At 57.2% G+C, this 18,284-nt stretch overlaps 2 protein-coding genes across 6 annotated transcripts; one reads left to right on the forward strand and one right to left on the reverse strand.

Moving 5' to 3' along the window:
* The first annotated feature begins 157 nt into the window (after nt 1-157).
* ULK3 (unc-51 like kinase 3) lies at nt 158-7,208 on the forward strand. 5 transcript variants are annotated; one of them, XM_004276314.3, is made up of 16 exons: nt 162-704; nt 1,385-1,525; nt 1,610-1,730; nt 2,294-2,398; nt 2,900-3,043; nt 3,223-3,305; nt 3,834-3,989; nt 4,161-4,266; nt 4,471-4,511; nt 4,729-4,831; nt 4,968-5,032; nt 5,119-5,197; nt 5,273-5,313; nt 5,680-5,727; nt 5,883-5,949; nt 6,070-7,208. In XM_004276314.3, exons 1-16 carry the CDS (start codon nt 603-605, stop codon nt 6,084-6,086), a joined length of 1,419 nt encoding a protein of 472 aa, XP_004276362.1. In that variant the 5' UTR covers nt 162-602; the 3' UTR covers nt 6,087-7,208. The 5 variants fall into 5 exon arrangements, with proteins under 5 accessions (XP_033295972.1, XP_004276362.1, XP_049562774.1 ...); XM_033440082.2 differs by lacking the exon at nt 162-704 and adding an exon at nt 728-1,273; XM_033440081.2 differs by having other exon boundaries at nt 158-704; nt 5,119-5,313.
* Nucleotides 7,209-10,397: 3,189 nt separating this feature from the next.
* Nucleotides 10,398-15,449, reverse strand: CPLX3 (complexin 3). The gene is made up of 3 exons (XM_004276313.4): nt 14,534-15,449; nt 13,265-13,352; nt 10,398-11,547 (listed from the first exon to the last, which is right to left on the reverse strand). Exons 1-3 carry the CDS (start codon nt 14,695-14,697, stop codon nt 11,323-11,325), a joined length of 477 nt encoding a protein of 158 aa, XP_004276361.1. The 5' UTR covers nt 14,698-15,449; the 3' UTR covers nt 10,398-11,322.
* Nucleotides 15,450-18,284: the final 2,835 nt, after the last annotated feature.

Consider the following 18,284-nt stretch of genomic DNA (forward strand, 5'->3'; position numbering starts at 1 on the left):
AGACTCTGCGTCTGGCTGCTCTACTCCCTGGCTGGCCCCGTACTGAGATTGCTTGTTGTCTTACATGGTACTTTCTCGTCCCAGTACTTCCACTTTCAAAGCTGCTGGTCTTGGGTCAGACCTGGTCAGACCTCTTTGAACCCCCCCTCCCCGTCTTACACACCTGCTCAGCCGGGCTTCTCTCTTATCGCCCCTTCACGTGGGCGATCTCTAGGATGCTGTCTGAGCCTGGATGGGATTCCCTAGGTGACCTCGTCTGCCGGCCTCCACTAACTCCCGTTAGGCCCGCGAGCTCCTCAGTATCCCCAAACGGATCTTGCGGGTACTGGCGGGTCATGTGATTTCCAGTGCGGGTGGGGGCGGTGGGGGCGGTGGAGGCGCCCAGGAGCAGCCACTGGAGCCCCTGGAGGGGGCGGGGCTCGGGGGCGGTGGGGAGCCGGCGCCCCGCCCCGCCCCGCCCGCCGCGCTGCACTTTCGGCGGGCTCCGCTGGGGGCAGCGTGGAGTTCTGTCCTACAGCCGCGGGCTGTCCGTTCTGGGCTCCTGGCCGGAACCTGGCGCCGGAAATCAGGAAGCGCCCGGCAGCGGGCGTGCGGCGGTCGGGATGGCGGGCCCTGGCTGGGGCCCCCCGCGGCTGGACGGTTTCATTCTCACCGAGCGCCTGGGCAGTGGCACGTACGCCACGGTGTACAAGGCCTACGCCAAGGTGGGTGCGGGGCGCCCCGGGGCTTCTGTGCGAGGCAGGAATCGGGGGCACGAGAACTTTTGAGGGCCTGGCCCCGGTGCCCGCCAGACCCTGAGCAAGCCCAGGCGGGTGCCGGGCCGGGAAACTAGAAAGGGTTAGAGAGGGTGTGAGAGCCGTTAGCGGCCCACGGCCTGCCCCGTCCCAGGCCGACCTTCCGTGGAGGAGGTGGGTGGTGACCGCCACCAATAGGTTTTCAAAACAAACACACATACACACACCCCTGTTGTGTGAAGAGACAAGTGGAGACCTCGATGGAGCCTCGGTATCAGTGGCTGAAGAACAGGCTCAAAACAGGGAGGATACCTATGGTCTGGGAGGAGTATGGGGCAGGGTTCTAGAAGGCTGGACCCACTTAGGAAGCAGAGTGGGCAGTTTAGAACAGTGAATAACATGCTTTAACAGGGGCACTCTAGAATACAATGAAAGGGATTGTGGAGCAGAGAACACCAGGCTGGTGGGGAAGCCGGGATTCCAGAATCCGGGTGCCTCATTGGCCTGAGAAGGGGCAGCTGGGAAGCCTGGTTGCTAGTGTGAGTGGGTAGGCCCTGTGAGGGGGAGAGGGGCAGAGGGAGCCAGAGCCCTTCTGGCCACACGTAGTCCCTGGTACCCTCAAGGCAGAGCCGTCAAATCTTTCCCCACAGAAGGATACTCGTGAGGTGGTAGCCATAAAGTGCGTGGCCAAGAAGAGTCTGAACAAGGCATCTGTGGAAAACCTCCTGACAGAGATTGAGATCCTCAAGGGCATTCGACACCGCCACATCGTACAGCTGAAAGACTTCCAGGTGTGGGCCTGGGATGGGGCCACCCCTAAAGGGGGCTGGAGAAGAGACACTCTCCTCAAGCCTCCTCTCTGCCTTTAACCACAGTGGGACAGTGACAACATCTACCTCATCATGGAGTTCTGTGCAGGAGGTGACCTATCTCGCTTCATCCATACCCGCAGGATTCTGCCTGAGAAGGTGGCTCGGGTCTTCATGCAGCAGTTGGGTAAAAGCCTCTGACCCCAGCCTGACACCCCTTCCCATGATCTCTGCCCTCTCACACTACCCCTGCCCCAGGCTTAGTGCTCTGACACTCTTAGCAGTCGTCTCCCAGACCAGCTTGGACTTTTAGGGCCCATCCTTCCTATGTGCCCATCCCTGGCTTAAGGATGCTGTGAGAGAGACGGGGAGGAGCCTGATCTGTGGGGAGTGCAGGCTTCCACACGTGGAATGTAATGCAAAGACCTTATAGAACATACCAAAGACCCAAGTGCTTTGCTAAAGAAGAGAGCAAGGACCTAAAGGGCTGGGGCATCTAGGGAAGCTTCTAGGAGGATGGGAGACTTGTGAAGGGGTACAAGGGAGGAAGGAGGTTACTTGAGGTGGGGGTGGGGAAAATTCTTAGCAGAAGGGGGAGCCTGGTGCTTGTATGTAAAGCATTTGGTAGACCAGCCAGGTCAGAACTGGGGTTGTGCAGGCTTGAAGGGGCAGATATAAGGCTGGGGAGGTGAGAGGGTGTGGGAGATGGGCTTCTCTGACCTGTCTCTCTGCATGGGTCCTACTCCCCAGCTAGTGCCCTGCAGTTCCTGCATGAACGGAACATCTCTCACCTGGACCTGAAGCCACAGAACATTCTGCTGAGCTCCTTGGAGAAGCCCCACCTTAAACTGGCAGGTATGAGTCTGGAACAAAAGGCATGGAGGTTTGGAGGGTGGCTCTCATGGAGCCCTCTACTGAGTCATCAAACAGTGACAGACTGGGGAGGTCCAGGGATGGGCCCCATCACCAAAAGGTAGGGCCTTCCTCAGGCTACCCAGGCTCGACTCCAGCAGTGTCATGGGCGGGCTCAGGGCTCAGTGTGTGACCAGAGTCAGGTTTCAGAGTGTGACCAGGGTTAGTACTTTATCTGTCACCAAGATTGGGGCTCAAAGTATGACTCAATCTGTGGTGGTGGTGTTGGAGAGTGTGAGGTGGGAAAGCAGTGGTTGTGGCCCCTGATAAAATTTAGAGGAGAACTGACTTGAAACTGGAGGCCAGAGAGGCACCTTAACCTGAAACTGGAGGTCAGAGAGGCCCATGAACCTGAAACTGCACTGGAGCCCAGGGTGAGGCTGTAAAGGCCAGGAGCAGAAGCAGCTGGAATCTGAGCCCTGCTGCCTGGCCTCTTGCCTGCAGACTTTGGCTTTGCACAGCACATGTCCCCCTGGGATGAGAAGCATGTGCTCCGTGGCTCTCCCCTCTACATGGCTCCCGAGATGGTGTGTCAGCGGCAGTACGATGCCCGTGTGGACCTCTGGTCCGTGGGGGTCATCCTGTATGGTGAGAGCGCTGTCCCCTGCCCCCACCTGGAGGCCTGCACTGCAAGGCCTCTCTGGGCCACTCCTGAAGCGTTTTAATGAGAACGCTGACTCTCCTGGTCTGGGGCTGCTCCCCAGGAGTGGGCCAGGCCAGGCTTGACCCTATCCCCTCCCAGCCTCCCCTCTGCCTCCCTTCCACAGAAGCCCTCTTCGGGCAGCCCCCCTTTGCCTCCAGGTCGTTCTCGGAGCTGGAAGAGAAGATCCGGAGCAACCGGATTATTGAGGTAGGTCTAGCAGGGCCTCGGCACCTGCTGCGGGGCGGAGAGAGTCAGGGCCCTGAGGTAGGAGACCTCACTGCCACCTGCACAGACTGGGGTGTGGTCTCCAGGCCACCTTCGTGGAGCTGGGGCACACTCTAGCCTGGAAGTCGGCTCCATTCAGTTCCAGGGACCCAGATCAGCCACAACAGGGAGCAAAGCCCGCTGCAGGCCCCCCATGTGGAGAAGGCCAAAGCAGGCCTAGGCCCAGCCTTCCCCGAAACATATTCCAGAGAGGGGAAAAGGATCTGGAAACAGGGTTCCATGACAGCTACGGGTTCCAGTGAGGGCGTGGACAGGAGCCTGGGGGAGGAGGCTTGGCTCTCACTGGCTGCGACACTTTGACCCGTCACTGTTCTTCCTGGTCTCACTTTCTCTATCTGTCAAATGTGTATCTCTGGGGCGTCCCAGGACAGGGTGGTCCTGACCGGCGCCTGGGGCTGGGGGCCGAGGTGCCGGAGCCCAGTGTGATCTGTACCTCCCCCACCCCCGCAGCTCCCCCTGCGTCCCGCCCTCTCCCAGGACTGCCGGGACCTGCTGCAGCGGCTTCTGGAGCGGGACCCCAGCCGCCGCATCTCCTTCCAGGACTTCTTTGCCCACCCTTGGGTGGACCTGGAGCACATGCCGAGTGGGGAGAGCCTGGCACAAGCAGTGAGCAACCAATGGAGATGGGTGGGCTGAGGGCAGGTTGGGGGTTTCATCTACCCCTTTCAGTGGTGACCAGGTGACTTGCCCAGCAGGAGGCAGAGGGTGGGCTCAGGGCATCGCCCCTTGTGGTGAGTATGGGGGGTGGGCATGACTTCTCACCTGTCTGTCCCCCAGACCGCCTTGGTGGTGCAGGCTGTGAAGAAGGACCAGGAGGGGGACGCCGCGGCCGCCTTATCTCTCTATTGCAAGGCTCTGGACTTCTTCGTGCCTGCCCTGCACTGTGAGTGCCAGGCCGGGTGCAGCAGGGGTGGGGTCAGCCATAGCTGCAGTGGCTGGATTCCAGAAGCAGCTCCCCTTCCAGAATTTTGTGGGAGACAAGGCAGAGGGTAAATCTGGAACTTAGTGCTTTGGGGGATTCCGGAGGGTTTGGTGTGGGGCAGCCGTCTCCTCGCTCTAGACTCGTATAAACCCGCACTTTCTGCAGATGAAGTGGACACCCAGCGGAAGGAGGCAATTAAGGCAAAGGTGAATGAGAGTCCCCTGAGGAAATGGGTGAGGGATCCCAGGGCCTCTGGGGATTGGCTCTTAGAGGAACCTCTCTCCCTGGGAAGGGGGTCAGGCCAGCCTCAGTGGACCTCTGATGTTACAGTTTGGGGCGGTCCCTGAGGGAGAACCTGCAGGTGGGTGCTGGCGAGGCAGGCAAGGTGAGAGAGCCCTTCCTCGGCCCCTTGCCCTCCTGCAGGTGGGACAGTACGTGTCCCGGGCTGAGGAGCTCAAGGCCATCGTCTCCTCCTCCAATCGGGCCCTGTTGAGGCAGGGGACCTCTGCCCGAGACCTGCTCAGAGGTAGGCCCCAATCCTGGCTGACCATCAGTTCTCAGCAACTTCCCTCCAGCCTGAGGGGGAGGCAGGTTGGGGTCAGCATCCTGAGATGAGAAAGCAGGCTGCTCCCCTCACCCTGAGCCTTTGCGCCTCGTCCCAGAGATGGCCCGGGACAAGCCGCGCCTCCTAGCTGCCCTGGAAGTGGCTTCAGCTGCCATGGCTAAGGTTTGTAGCCAGGGGGAGGGGTCTGGGCAGGGCAGGGAGGAATCCAAGTCATGCCCCTAAATGACCTGGTGTCCCTGTGGCTGCAGGAGGACGAGGCTGGCGGGGAGCAGGATGCTCTGGCCCTGTACCAGCACGGCCTGGGGGAGCTGCTTCTACTGCTGGCAGGTGAGGCCCCATCACCGTACTCCCCTAAGCCTCTGGCTGCCCTGCCCTCACCATGTGCCCTCCCTCTCTCTGCAGCGGAGCCCCCAGGCCGGAGGCGGGAGCTGCTTCACACTGAGGTGCCCACTGGGGTCGGGAGGCTTGGGGGGCTTCCTCTTCCCCGTTTGCCCCGCTCCCATTTGTGGGGACCTCCTTGGGTTCCCTCAGGGTGCTCCAAGTCTGGGAGTTAGACCACACAGACTTGCTAAGTTGGTGGCCCCTCGCACTCTGTCAGGGCTTGGGTGCTCAGGTCAGGGCAAGGGGACAGGCAGGATCTGGGAACTCAGCAGCAATCGGGAGGCTTCCTGGAGGAAGGAGCAGATAAGGACTCAGCGGCAAGTTGTTCTCATGAGGCAGAGGGTTCTGGAGAGCATCGGGAGTGAGGAGGAGCTCAGTTTGGAGGCCTCTCCTCGCCCCACGTCCATGGGCATGTCTTCCCTTGGCAGGTTCAGAATCTCATGGCTCGAGCTGAATACCTCAAGGAGCAGGTCAAGGTGGGCACATGGGGGCCCACACTGGGATGAAGCTGTATGTGTTCTGTTCCTCTCTGCCTGTGGCTGTCTGTCCCCTGCTCCCCGCTGTGTATGTCTTCCTCTCGTCTCTGTCTGAAGGCCTCTCCATCACTGTCTCTGCCCTTTATGTTCTGCAGATGAGGGAGTCTCATTGGGAATCTGAGACCCTGGACAAAGAGGGGCTGTCGGAGTCTGTTCGTAGCTGTGAGTCCTGCCCTGGGGTCTGACCCTCCCCACAAGGAGGGGTGAGAGCTGGGGCAGCCCTGGATTCTGCCTCTTTTGCCAGAGACCTGAGACTGACGCTCCCTACTTTCCCCTCCACAGCTTGTACTCTGCAGTGACGCTGCAGGATGATTGGACAGGTCACTGGGAATTGGGGACACACTCACCCCAGCTGACCCTCAGAATTCTGTGGCCCTCTGCCACCCTGCGGAGCAGACTTCCTGGATGGGCAACTCTGGGACACCCCCACATCCCAGCATCCCCGGCACCACTTGAAAGACTCTTAACCCCCTACCCACTGTGTGTACTGGGAGCACTGGGGTGGGGAGGACTCTGGGAGAAGAGTGTTTCTTTCACGTGACTTCTGTTATTTGGTGGTTGCTGAGCCCTGAGCCTGTTGATTTCTGTTTTTGCTCTGAGACGATCAGGGAGCCCTCTGCAGGGCACTTGTTCTCTTTCCCCTCCTTGCCAGGAGGCAGCTGTGCCCACCCCTTTCCTTCCTGGGAGCCTTTATTGCAACTTACCTCCCTCCTTGCAGTGGAGCAGGGCACTCCAAGACCCCTCAGGGAGCACCCATCCCACCATATGCACTCAGCCCCACAGAACTCACCAGTCTTCCTGGGAGCTGACCCCTGCCCACCCTCTCAATATTTTAAGATAATCCTTCATGCATGAAAATAATATCTTTTGTAGAGGTGAGGCAAATTTGAGAAATCCCATGCCTTGTTCTTGCCCTGGCCTGGGGGGTACAAGGGGAGGGGTCCTCAGTCATTCCTCCCACCTTCATCCCTCTGTGGGGAATGCCCCTACTGGCCTCGGAGCTAGTCCTGGCCTGGGATGGGGAGGCATGGGGGCTGCCTGGCCTTTCAGGCTCCAGGGGACCCAGTGATCCAGGAGACCTGATTCTAGGTCTGACACTGCTGCTACTCCAGTGTGTGACCCCGGGCAAGCTCCTTCCCCTTTCTGGGCCTGGGTCTCCCCATCTCTCCAATGGGACTGCCACTATCTCCTCAACCCCCTACATGGGCTTTCAGGAGAACAAAGTGACTTTAATCTGGAAAGAATATATATACCTAGAGTTATTTAGGGGTTTCTTTTCTAAAAAGTCAGAGAGGGTGTTAGTGATTTCTAACCCTTCTGCCCTGAAATGCCTCCTTGGGGCAGGAGTTGTCTGCCTTCCCTATAGGAGGCTGGGTGTAAAGAATGTAATTCATTGTTTTTCTATTAAATTATTTTCTAAACTTGTTCTTCTCTTCTTGACCTGGGAAAAGCTGGAGGTAGCCCCTGTTCACAGGCTGGGACTAGAGGAGCCCCAGGAAAAGCTGGGTGACATGAGGGAGGGCTGGGGAGGCCCCAGGGTGGGGGAGTGAGAGCCACATCTGCCTCCTGCCCTTAGCCCCTGGGAGATCTGGGAGAGTCAGGTGGACCAGCCACCAGTCCTCCCACCACACAGGAGACCAGCACAGGCCTGGGAGCCCAGGCAAGGCCCTTCCTCTGCGTGTGGAGGAGGGCTCAATGGCAAGAGTGCAGTCCTGTTACCCTCTGTGCTCTGCACTGCACACTCCCTCACCCCAGTCGCTACCCGCTCTTACCCTGGGCCAGTGAGTGGGCAGTGAGCTAGATCAGGGAAAGGGCATCCTCTAGGGTGTGCTGTGTTCATGCTCAGCTCCCCAGACCCCCCAAGTTGGGGTGGTTTCCAGCAGCCCTCACCCCAGCCACTGATGGGGTCTTGGCCTGAATGGCACTCAGGAGCATCTTTGGGGACTTAGGGGAAGGGGAGCTCACCCCCTGGACAGCCACCAAGGCTGCTCAGCCTTCCGTGCAGACCTTAAAGGGCTGCTGTACAGGGAAGGAAACGTTAGGAGGGACCTAATTTCCCTGAAGCCTGGCTGTTGGGAGGCAGTGTAGAGCAGTGGCCCAGAGGGCAGGAGGCATAGCTAAAATTCTGGCCTTGCCATTTGGCCCTGAAGCTTGGGACCCACTGATTAGCCTGTTTCTCAGTAAAATGAGGATGAAGATAAATGCCCCGTGGGAATGTTAAGGATTAAATGAGTCACCGTACGTGAGCCTGGCACACAGAATTCAATAAATGTTATTTTCAGATGGGGAACGGGCTGGACGAAAAAGCCTCAGTGAGTAAAATGAGGGGAAGGAAGGAGGAGAATGAATGGACCCAGCTGGGTGGGTGAGTGGAGAAGAATGGGTGGGAGGGAGAGTGGGAGTGAGGAGGACAGGGTTTGTGAAAGACTAATTGAATAGAAGGATGATGGGATGAAAGGTTGGCCCCTCAGACCCCAGTTTGTTTGTGATGTCTGCATTGGCTGTCTGAGAACAGGGGCCTGGTATTATGATACATGTGGATGTGGAGAGGAGTGGGCCCCCATGGGGGCACTGGGTACAGGAAAGGCCTGGGAGGCTGAGGCAGGTGGAGGAGGCCCTGGGGAAGGGCCCTTCCTGGGCAAGACATTTAGATGTGTCTAAGCCACCTGCCAAGGAGGGAGGCAGCCCAGCCAGAGGAGGTGGGGCTCCCTAGGGCTTTCTTTGAATGACAGAGGCCTATGGGAAATATGCTAATCTGCTTTTTTTAATAATATGGTTTTTCTCCTAGGAGTGAGGGTTGTTTCTGTCTCTCACCTTTAAAACCTTGAAAGTGCCCAAGTAATGTTTGTGATGTATCTATGGTTCTTGACTACCAGTTAGAACTAGGTCTGTAAAAAAAAAAAAAAAAAAAGTGCCCAAGGCAGGGCAGGCCTCCTCCACCCCCTGCTGCCCACCGCCCCCTCCAGCATCTGGGCGCTTACTCTGCCCTGTCCTCCTACCTCCACTAAGTCCCCCAAGCCCAGCCAGCGTTGGGCCCTTCTCCCAAAGGACCAACCCTGGGAGAAGAGCAGGGGAAGGAAGCGGGAGGCGGGGGAGGCCAGCAGAGCCTGGGGACCCCTCAGCCTGCCCTCCATGCCCATCTCTGCCTGAGCCCCAGAGCCAGCTCCTGCCCCAGAGCCTCCACTACCCACCCCCCACCCCGATTCCAGGGACGTGCAGACAGGTCAGAGCTGCTCAGGGTTCTCAGGCTGTGAGGAAGGAACCTGCCGCTCCCTAACCCCAGGCCCCAGCCAGCCCACTGTGTGAGGGTTCAGTGAGTGCTCACCCCCCAGCCTCCCCATGGCCCACATTTCTGCCTCTTTTGCTCTTGGTCCTGAAAACCACTGAGGGGAAAGGGGTCTGTCCAATCCCATTAAGCAGAAGGCCCCGGAGGGTGGAGTGCTGACGTGAGCCTTGCTGCTGACGCTGCCAAGGAGGCCCATGCCCGCCCCCCACACACAGCCTGGGGCCGGGACTTGGTCTCCTCCAGCTCCAGGAAGATCAGGAGGGGTTTTTGTCCAGTGACTACCCCGGGGGGCAGCCTAGGAGCAGCTCAGAGGCCCAGACCCCTTCCCCTGGGATGCTCAAGAGAGAAGGCCCAGCGTGACAGCCTGAGCAGCAGTGCCCAGCTCCTGGGCCTGCGTCCTTCCCTGCCTCCACCCTCCTAACTCCTCGTCCTCTCTCCTCCACCTGTCCCTCCCCACATTACCTATTGCACAGGTTTTATGTTTCTTGTTCTTATTTTACAAAGGAGGCCTAACAGAAGCTTTGCCCTTGAAACCAAACCCTCAGCTCTTCCACCTGTAAATCTTGGCTGGCTTCTCCACAGGCTGGTGTCAAGTGGGGGCACCAGGGTCAGCCTGTAGCACCTTGTTCCTCTCAGGCCCCTGGGGTGGCCTGCTTGTGGACCCTCCTGGTTGGTCTCCTGGATACGCCCCCCCCCCCCACACACACACCAGTGAGCAGGATGAGAGGATGAGATTTGGACTCTTCACTTTTTTTTAAAGAATGGGTTACCGTTTATTGATATGGTCCGTCATGTGCCAAGGGCTTTACAAATGGTCACCTGTTGAAACAGGTATTATTATTGGGTGGGGTGGGGCTCTTAATTTCACAGGGGGGAAAGCAGGTTCAGAGAAGGAAAGGGACCTGCTCAAAGTCACACAGCAGTGCCTGGGCTGGAACACAGTTGCCCTGCCTTCTTTTTGTTACACCTTCCATTTCCAAGGTGTGGAGGGGGATATAGGCACAGGTGCCAGAGACAGCTGTGGTTGAGCCTCAGCCCCTCCTACAGTCTCAGGTAGTGACCCAGCCTTCCTGAGGTGCCGCCCATCCAGATGGCTGCCACAGCCTCCTCAAAGCCCAGAGTTATTTCATCGGGCCACAGGCTGAACCTGGTGCTCAGTCAGTGCGGGGACCCCGCCCCAGCCCAGGGCCCTGAGAGGGCAGAGCTTGAATATCCTATAGGAGCTGGCACTCCTGTGAAGCTGTGGGTGGGAGGGAGAGGACACCCCTCCGAGGGCAGGGTTAGGGGCCTGTGAAACCCAAGACTCCTGGAGGTCAGTAAGAAGTGGGAGAATAGGCAGGTCATCTGGAATTTTTATTTTTCACTGAGCTGAGAGAGGAAATCCAGCTATGGAATCCAGAGAGAGTTCTACAGGAACAGAACAGAAATTGGCTGGGCCCTGGGCCCAGAGAAGGCCCGGAGCCACCTGGGCTGCTGTTCAGTGCCAGCTTCATGCTTGGCACTAGGCCCCTCACAGCATCACTCAGCTTCCGAGAGCCAGAGCCCACGGTGGCAGCCGCTTAAGGCTGTGGCTGCAGCTGCTGCCCTACCCAACGAGGGCTGTGGGGTTGACTCTCAGGGGCCGGGGAGGCCAAGCTAGAAAGTCTTAGAAATCACCCAGTCCACTCCCATTTTACAGATGATGAAATAAGGCCCAGAAAGGACACTGGGTTTTAAGGAGAATAAATGTGGAGACTTGAACTCAGGCCTCCTGACTGCTGAGGGTGTCTGCCTCAAGCCCCTCTCTAAGCGCATCTGAATGTCGGTGTCTAGAGGAGCTAGGCACCCAGGGGAGCTGGCCTGTGTTTGTGTTTGCGTGGGCCAGGATGCATCTGCGGCATATCCCTCTGCACATGCAGGGTCTCTGTGTCCCTCTGTGTGTCCCTCTATGTGTGCTTCTATGTTCAGGAACTTGGGGCCATGGCCAGAGAGGGTCGGGCCTATTCTTACAATCTTGGGAGGCCTTCCCAGGCTGAGTAGGGAGGGTGGGTCCTGAGGGGTAGGGTGAGGAATGGAGACTTGGGTCTCATGGGAGAGGGAGAAAGCAGAAGGCAGATTGGAGCCATGGATGAGAAGGGTCCTGGGGCTGGCCTGGGGCAGGGAAACAAAGCCAAGATGGGCTATGGGTCCCTGGAATTTGAGGCATGCTGTTAGCACTTATGTGGGGCCAGCCCTCTGGTCACCCCCGTGGGCAACCCCAGAGGAAGTAGTCACATGATGCGGCACTTCTCAGCTGATTGCTTGAGGCCCCCCAGTGTGGTCTGGGCCTTGTCCTTAAGTGAGCCAAGGTCCAAGCCAGGGAGACTGGGCAGCTGCCCAAGGACCGAGGCCCTTTCCTCCTCCTCCTCTGTGTCCTCCTCAATCATCTTGGCCAGCTCCCGGGGCAGCTCCACGTCTCCACCTGCCATCTGGATCTGGCTCTCATCTGTCTCATTCTGAAGGGAAGAGGAAAAGGGGTGGGGTGGGGTTGGAGCTCTGTGAGAACCCAGAGTTGAGTGGCAGGGAGGAGGCCTGGGCTGGGTTCCAGGCCCCAAGATTCTGGAGCTCCATGTTCCAGTGAGCTCAGTCCCCCTCCCCCATCCCAGGATCAAGCTTTTGAGGCTGGGATATGGAGACCTTGCACTTTTACACCACCTCACTTCACTCTGAGATGCTGAAGGTAAGACACTAGCATAGTGAGTAATGACAACATGAAAATCCTTCAGAGGCAGACTGAGTCAGCTAAGTCGTGTGTTGACTATCATTAACTACACTGAAGGATGTTACCAATCACAGTGAGGGGTTCCATTCACCAAACACCTATCCTGTGGCTGACACTGAGCTGAGTGCTTTTAATTCTCACAACAACCCTGTGAGGTAGGTATTGTTTTTCCCATTTTACAAAAAAGGAAATTGAGGCTCAGATAACTTAAGTAACTTGCCCAAGGTCACACCACTAGGAAGTGAGGGAGCTAGATTTAAACCTATGTCCCTGATTCCAACATCTGTGCTCTCCTTACACAGCACCTGCCTACTGATTGTCATTGCACTTCCCTGTCCCTTTGGGGGCCCTGGGGCTTTCCACTTTATGTCCTACTGAGTTACAGCCAAGTCTGCTCTCTCCTACTGGACTCAGTGTTCCCCGATGGCAGAGTTGTGTCTCTTATACGCTTAGTGCGAGCATTGGAGGAATGACTCCATTCCTAGCTGAGTTTAACTCTCCCTTTGAGAGATTTTCAAAAGACTAGTGTGCTCTGGGGAGTCAGAGGCAGCCACGGGCTCAGTGAACATTTGTTGAGTGAGTGAATGTGACATTCACATATCTGATCTTCCAATTCAAGTGGAAGATCAAGGTCAGGTGTACCGCAGCCTGTGCTTCTGTATCTCTTCAGAGTCTAGCACAATTCTGGGCACGGGGAGTGGCTTGTGCCTCAGTTCCCTCCTTAGGCAACAGGAGTAGAACACTTACATGGTCCTCTGATGCTGCAGTACCTAGGGGAGACATCCTCCTGGCTGCTTGGCCAACCAAAGGGGTTCCTTTGCTCTCTGCAGACAGACTTCATACTCTGGAAGGCAGCAAGGGGTCCGGGAGCAAGTGCAGGCTCAGCATGCAAGGGCTTGATCTCTGATCCCGGTTCCATCACTCGCTGGCTGTATGGCCTTAGCCAAGTCCCTTAATTTCTCTGAGCCTCAGTTTCCTTATTTGTAGGTGTGCATAGTAGCTACCTGGCAGAGTCACTGAGGGGTTAGGTAAGGATGTGAAGGTCAAGTGCCTGGCCCACAGAAGGTGCTGCCTTCTTTCCACCCACCTCCCTCCCTGGGTGTTCAGAAGCCCCAAGAGATTTCACCTGTGGTAAAATCTACTGCCTTCCAACCCTCCATCTGCCTAGGCCTGACTCTGGGTTGGGTGAGTGGGGGGTTGGAGGAGAGAAGGGGCCTGGAATGGCTCCAGAAACACAAACCTATCAGTCCCCCGAGGACTGGACTACCCCTCAGCGCCAAGCCCTGGCTTGGCGGGCTCCAGTTAACAGTGAATGAATGAACGAGTGAGAGAACCCATGATTTAATCAAACACTCCCTCAGAGCTGCGGCGCCGGGAGCGGCGCAAAGGAGTTCGGGGCCCAGAGCTCAGGGGTCCCGGTGGTGCCTTACAGCCCGGGCTCCTAAGCTTACCTTGGGCAGCCGGTATTTGTCTCGGAAGTGGCTCCGCAGCGTGGCCCGCTCTGCCTTCCTCTGAGTGAACTGCGCGTCCCGCTCCATCCTGTGGGGGCACCGGGGGCGGAATCACTGCCCGGGCTGTGAAAATGGGCGGGGTCTGCGAGGAAGGGGCGGGAAGGGTCTCTGGGTCCTGGCGGCAGTTTGCATCCCTCCTGCCCGAGGGCCTGTATTTTGGGTGCTCGGTGCTCTGACCAGCCGGGATTAGTCTTTACTGCCTCTCCCAGCTATCACAGAGCCCTTTATCGCTTCCGTACCCGTCGCTGGACGGGAGCTATCGGTGCGGGGGTGTCTGTCTGTCTGTCTCTGCGGACCCTAACATATGTCCCTCGCGGTCTCCGACTCGGTCTTTTCCTTTCCTGACAGGTTGTGTCGTGTGGGGCGAAGTATTCAGGACAGACATGGGTTCGCGTCCTGAATCCACTACCACTTTATGTCTTTGAGTAAGTCACTTACCTTCCTCTTTTGTAAAATGGGGATAAGACTTTGCAACTCACAAAACTGTTATCACGATTAAGTGAAATAATAGCTAACATTTAATGATTTGCCATGTTCCAGGTGCTCCGCTAAGCAGTTTATGTGCATTAAGTAATTTAACCCTCATAAATACATAAGGCACGTTTTATTACCATTGCCATTTTACAGAAGAAGAAACCGAGGCACAGAAAGGTTAAGTAACTTGCCTAGGGTCACCCAGATAAAAAGAAACGAAGCCAGGATCTGACCCAAACAGCTTAGCTGTGGAGTTCAGCCCCTAACACCACCCCAGCTCCCTCTCTGTCCCAGCGTCGTCCTCACACAAGTAGCCTCAATTATCTATGAGTGGCCCCATCTCAGGATCTGTCTCCATGACTGATTGCGCCTCAGCTGCACCGCTTTTCTCAGAGCCTCAGGCTCAGAGGAGCTCCAGCTGGAAGACACAGACGGCTGGGACCAGATCGGATTAAGGGATTACTTGTTTCGTCAGAAACAAGTAATGCACGTGCCCTCACCTTGTCCCAGGCCCCTATCTCCCCGTCCCCCACTCCTTCTGGGCCCGAGTGTGGAGCGGGGTTCTGGGTTTGAGATGGGATGGCTCTGGGGGCAGCCTAGAGGGCGCATCCCAGCCTCTCACCTCGTCTAGAAAAGTAGGGGAGGGGCTCGGGGTCTGAGATTGCCCTAAGGGTGGGCCGCGCGGCCCTTGGGGGGTGGGGAGGGCTGCTGGAGCCAGGAAGGGATCCCACTCACTTCTCTTCCACCAGTTGCTTCTGGTACTCCTCATACTCCTCTCGGCTCATGCCCTGCGCTTCGGCGGCCGACTTGTCCCCGTCCCCCTTGTCCTCGCCGCCCCCCAGGCTCCCAGTAAGGTTCTTCAGCTGGCCGCCCACCATGGTCTTCACCATGAACGCCATGGTCTTCGCTGGCCCGGGCACCGGGCGCCGGGTACCACGCGGCGGGCACCCAAGCACGTCCGCGCCTACTTCAGCACTAGGGCTTACGGACAGCTCCTGCCTGCGGCAGGAGCCCCACGCTCTGCACCGCCCACCGCCCGCCCCTGTCCGGGCCCGCCTCCACCTCCCCAAACCCCTCCTCACAGGGGGCGGGGGGCATGCACGGGGCTGAGGAGGCGGGACCACGTGCTCGCTCCTCACACCCGCCTCCCCCACGTGCCTCCTTCAATGCCAAGCTCCTCTGGGCACTGCTGCCAACGAATTGGGGCCGGCCGCGAGGGGTTCGGGGAGGGGGTCGCTCCCCAGGGGAACGAGCTGTGCTGTTATACGCCCAGCACACAGCTCCCTATTCTCCCGCCCACTTCCTCCTCCCCGGGTAGCCAGGATTTCAGCTGGGAATGCGAGTAGCCGTGGTCCCTCCCCAACCTTCTTTCCAACCCACTGCCTCAGCAGCTGCCCAGAGAGCTTGACACTGGGAAAGGCAGGGAGATCAGAGAGCAGGGAATACCAATTATGGCTCCATGGGTTGCCTCTCAGAGTTCTGGGTCACACGCCTGCCCTGCTGACCCCTGGAGCTACAGGGAGCATCGAGAGAGAGTTGTTCGTGGTGATGCTGCCTGGGCTGGACCAGGAGGCACCACTCCTTGTTCTGGCTGAATTTGGGGACAGAATTATACACAGCTGTGACTCCATCTCCCACCATAGCCCAGGGTTCAAGGCCTGTGGGGTAACTGGTCTTTTGTCAGTCAAGCCAGTCCTTGGCCTCCTTGCCTGCTTGGAGCCCACGCTCAGCTACCATCTAGAAGAGGTTGCCTTCAGAGAGATTAAGGTGAAGCTGGAAGGTAAATGACCATATCAAAGCTTGAGGAGAGGGAAATCACCTTTAATAAGGTTGGAGCTCCCCAAAAGCTAAGGTGTGGGTAAGAGCTGGGTACCCAGAGGCAGAGGACACTGGCCAAGCTCTCCACCTCCCAGACATAGAGTGACTTCCTAATAATGAGAAGTGGACATTTCTTCAGGGCATTGAGGTAGGTCACCCATGTATGCTGGGGGAGAGGGGCTGCCTCCTCAGAGCCCCCAGGGTCCTAGGGACTTGTGGTGCAGGACTCAAAGGAAGGCTGCCTGTGGACAAATAGTCCTGAAGGTTCTTGTCCAGCCCCTGCTTGCTGCCAGGGAGAGAAGAAGTTTACTTGGGCTTCTCCCTTCTGGGCTCTTGAGACCAGTCTCCTTATATTTACTACTGGGCTCTTGAGACCAGTCTCCTTATATTTACTACACCCACCTCCCTGCACTCACTGCACCATAGCACCCCCTGCTCTGGGGCCTTCTATGGCTCCCTTGGCCTGCTCCATCAGTACCACACTTTCCTCCTGGCATTCAAGGTCTGTCCAGGTCGTTCCAGCCTTATGGCCACCATTGCACTCATATATAACACATAAGCCTGTCATCATTTCCACCTCATACCTTTGCTGTTCTCCACATCTGCCGGCCATCCCCTCTCCCACTGTGCTTTTAAAACAGCACACTTCACTCCTCCTCCAGGACCACCCGAGCGCGCACTGATTCTTCTCGTCTTGAAATACCAACAAGGACTGTCCCGTTTCTAAGCTCCTTAGCACACCTTACATCTCTAAGCGTTTCATTCATTTACGAACACTCATTAAGCAGAAACGGTGACCTCCCCCCAACCTTTTAAATTCTCTTTGCCCAGTTTCACAAACTGGTCCCACCCTTTGCTCTACAGTATTGAACTTGCCACTTTTTCTCCAGAAGATATATTTTTTCATGCTTCCATGCCTTTTCTCATGCTTTTTCCTCTATATCAATGCCTTTACTTATCTTGTCAGGCTGGAAATCTCCTAGTGGCCTTGAGGACCCATATCAAATGTCCCTTCCAGGTGATTCCCTGATCTCCCCAAGCTGGCTCAAGTACTTTTTCCTGCACTCTTATAGCCCCTGAGCTTCCTGCCATCATGGCATTGACCACAAAGGACATGACTGTCAGTTACTTGTCAGTTTCTCACATTAGAGAGTGAGTTCTGTGAGGGTAGGACCTAGATGGGACCAGGAGATGAGCAGTCAGTCAGTAGTCTCTATTGAAAAAAATGGGTCCTAACTTGGGCGCTGCTTCTTGCCAGCTGGGGGACCATGCAGGTCCCCCGCTGGGCCTCAGTACCCCCTCTCTCAAATTGAAGTGGCTATGGCCCAGACCCAAGAGATGCTAGGTAGGTGTGGGAAGTCCTGCCATGGGAAGGCCCACCTGAAGTGTACATAGCAGAAGAAGACTGCAGTCTGGATGAGGAGGAAGAACAGGAAGATTCCAGGCTGCAGACACGAGGAAACCCCTGGGGGCCGACCAGGTGGGCAGGAGTCCTTGGCTGCCGCTTTCTGAAAGGAGGAGGGAGGAGGGAGGGGACCTAGAATCTGGGCCACTGTTGGCTTTGTTTCCCTCTCCCAGTGTTGGGGTACCTTGACTCTCATCCAGGGAACTTGGAGAGAGGGCAGAGTACAAAGCTGCCTCCCCACCCCAGATCCCATGGCTCCATCTGTGGGAACAGCTGGGAGGGCCTGGGGCCTGGGATCTCCAGGGGGCCGAAGTCTCTAGAGATAAACAAGAGAGAGAAGTAGAGAGCAAAAGACAGAGTGATGGAGAGGGCAAGGAAAAGAGCAAGATGGGGCGGGGCACAAGGAAGAGTGGACTTCACTGCGAAGCTTTGAATGATCTTGGGCACAGCCCATTCCCGTTTATCTTCTGGTCATTGTGGAAGCTGGGCCAAGTGGTCTCCAGGGCCCTGCTGGTACTGAGAGTCTGTGGGACTCTCCAGAGAGCAGAGAAGGCAGAGAGAAGATGATATCTGTGGGCCTGCATGCCTGTGTGCATGCACACACAGACAGACACAGGTGTGCCTGACAGGAGTCCCAGGAGGGGAGGGCAAAGGCAGGAGGGGCCTGGGGCTGCAGAAGTGCTGGAAGAAGGGGGCTGAGCCCCACGGCCCCCGCTTCCTTGCCCCTCCCCACTGGACCCCGCAGGTCCTTCTGCAGAAGGCTCAGGATCTGGGCCAGCTCTAAGAAATGATGCTTGGTGCCCACAGGCAGATAGAAGACCTGGGCTCTTGAGGCCATGTGAGCAGCTGCATCCCTGGTGCAGGGTGAAAACCAAGGGAAAGAGCTCATTATCCCCTCTGATTGCGCCCAAACTGCCTAACCATTTCTCATAATCCCCAAAGGTAGCACCTGGGTGAGAAACAGACGCCATCCATATGGCTCCTTTTGGGGACTGGTCTTTTTAACCCCAGAGCTTCTCCTCAAGACAGCTTTAGCTCAGAGAAGCATCTCCCTAAAGCTGTCTGTCTCCACCCCAGGCTCCCTGGGCTCTGCCTTCAGTCTCTGGCCCCCAGGGATTTAGATCCTCTTCCTCATCCCATCTTCCCTCCCCCAGGCATCTAGATGTAGGGAGGAGGGCTGGGGTTGGGGTGCAGCCACAGCATACAACCTGAAGCCATCCTCCTCCCATGGCATCAAGGTGACCCCCTGCCCCCAGGGCTCTA

The sequence above is a fragment of the Orcinus orca genome, chromosome 2, assembly GCF_937001465.1.
Source record: "Orcinus orca chromosome 2, mOrcOrc1.1, whole genome shotgun sequence".
Classification (NCBI taxonomy): Eukaryota; Metazoa; Chordata; class Mammalia; order Artiodactyla; family Delphinidae; genus Orcinus; species Orcinus orca.

What these genes read in the sequence shown, in the direction of transcription:
- ULK3 (XM_033440080.2), top strand. Translation starts at nt 1,163, where the DNA reads ATGAAAGGGATTGTGGAGCAGAGAACACCAGGCTGGTGGGGAAGCCGG. An exon ending in GGTCTTCATGCAGCAGTTGG is followed by an intron (nt 1,731 to 2,293) that starts GTAAAAGCCTCT and finishes CCTACTCCCCAG; the next exon opens with CTAGTGCCCTGCAGTTCCTG. An exon ending in GGAGCAACCGGATTATTGAG is followed by an intron (nt 3,306 to 3,833) that starts GTAGGTCTAGCA and finishes CCACCCCCGCAG; the next exon opens with CTCCCCCTGCGTCCCGCCCT.
- CPLX3 (XM_004276313.4), bottom strand. Translation starts at nt 14,697, where the DNA reads ATGGCGTTCATGGTGAAGACCATGGTGGGCGGCCAGCTGAAGAACCTT. An exon ending in AAGCAACTGGTGGAAGAGAA is followed by an intron (nt 13,353 to 14,533) that starts GTGAGTGGGATC and finishes GTGCCCCCACAG; the next exon opens with GATGGAGCGGGACGCGCAGT. An exon ending in ACAAATACCGGCTGCCCAAG is followed by an intron (nt 11,548 to 13,264) that starts GTAAGCTTAGGA and finishes TCTTCCCTTCAG; the next exon opens with AATGAGACAGATGAGAGCCA.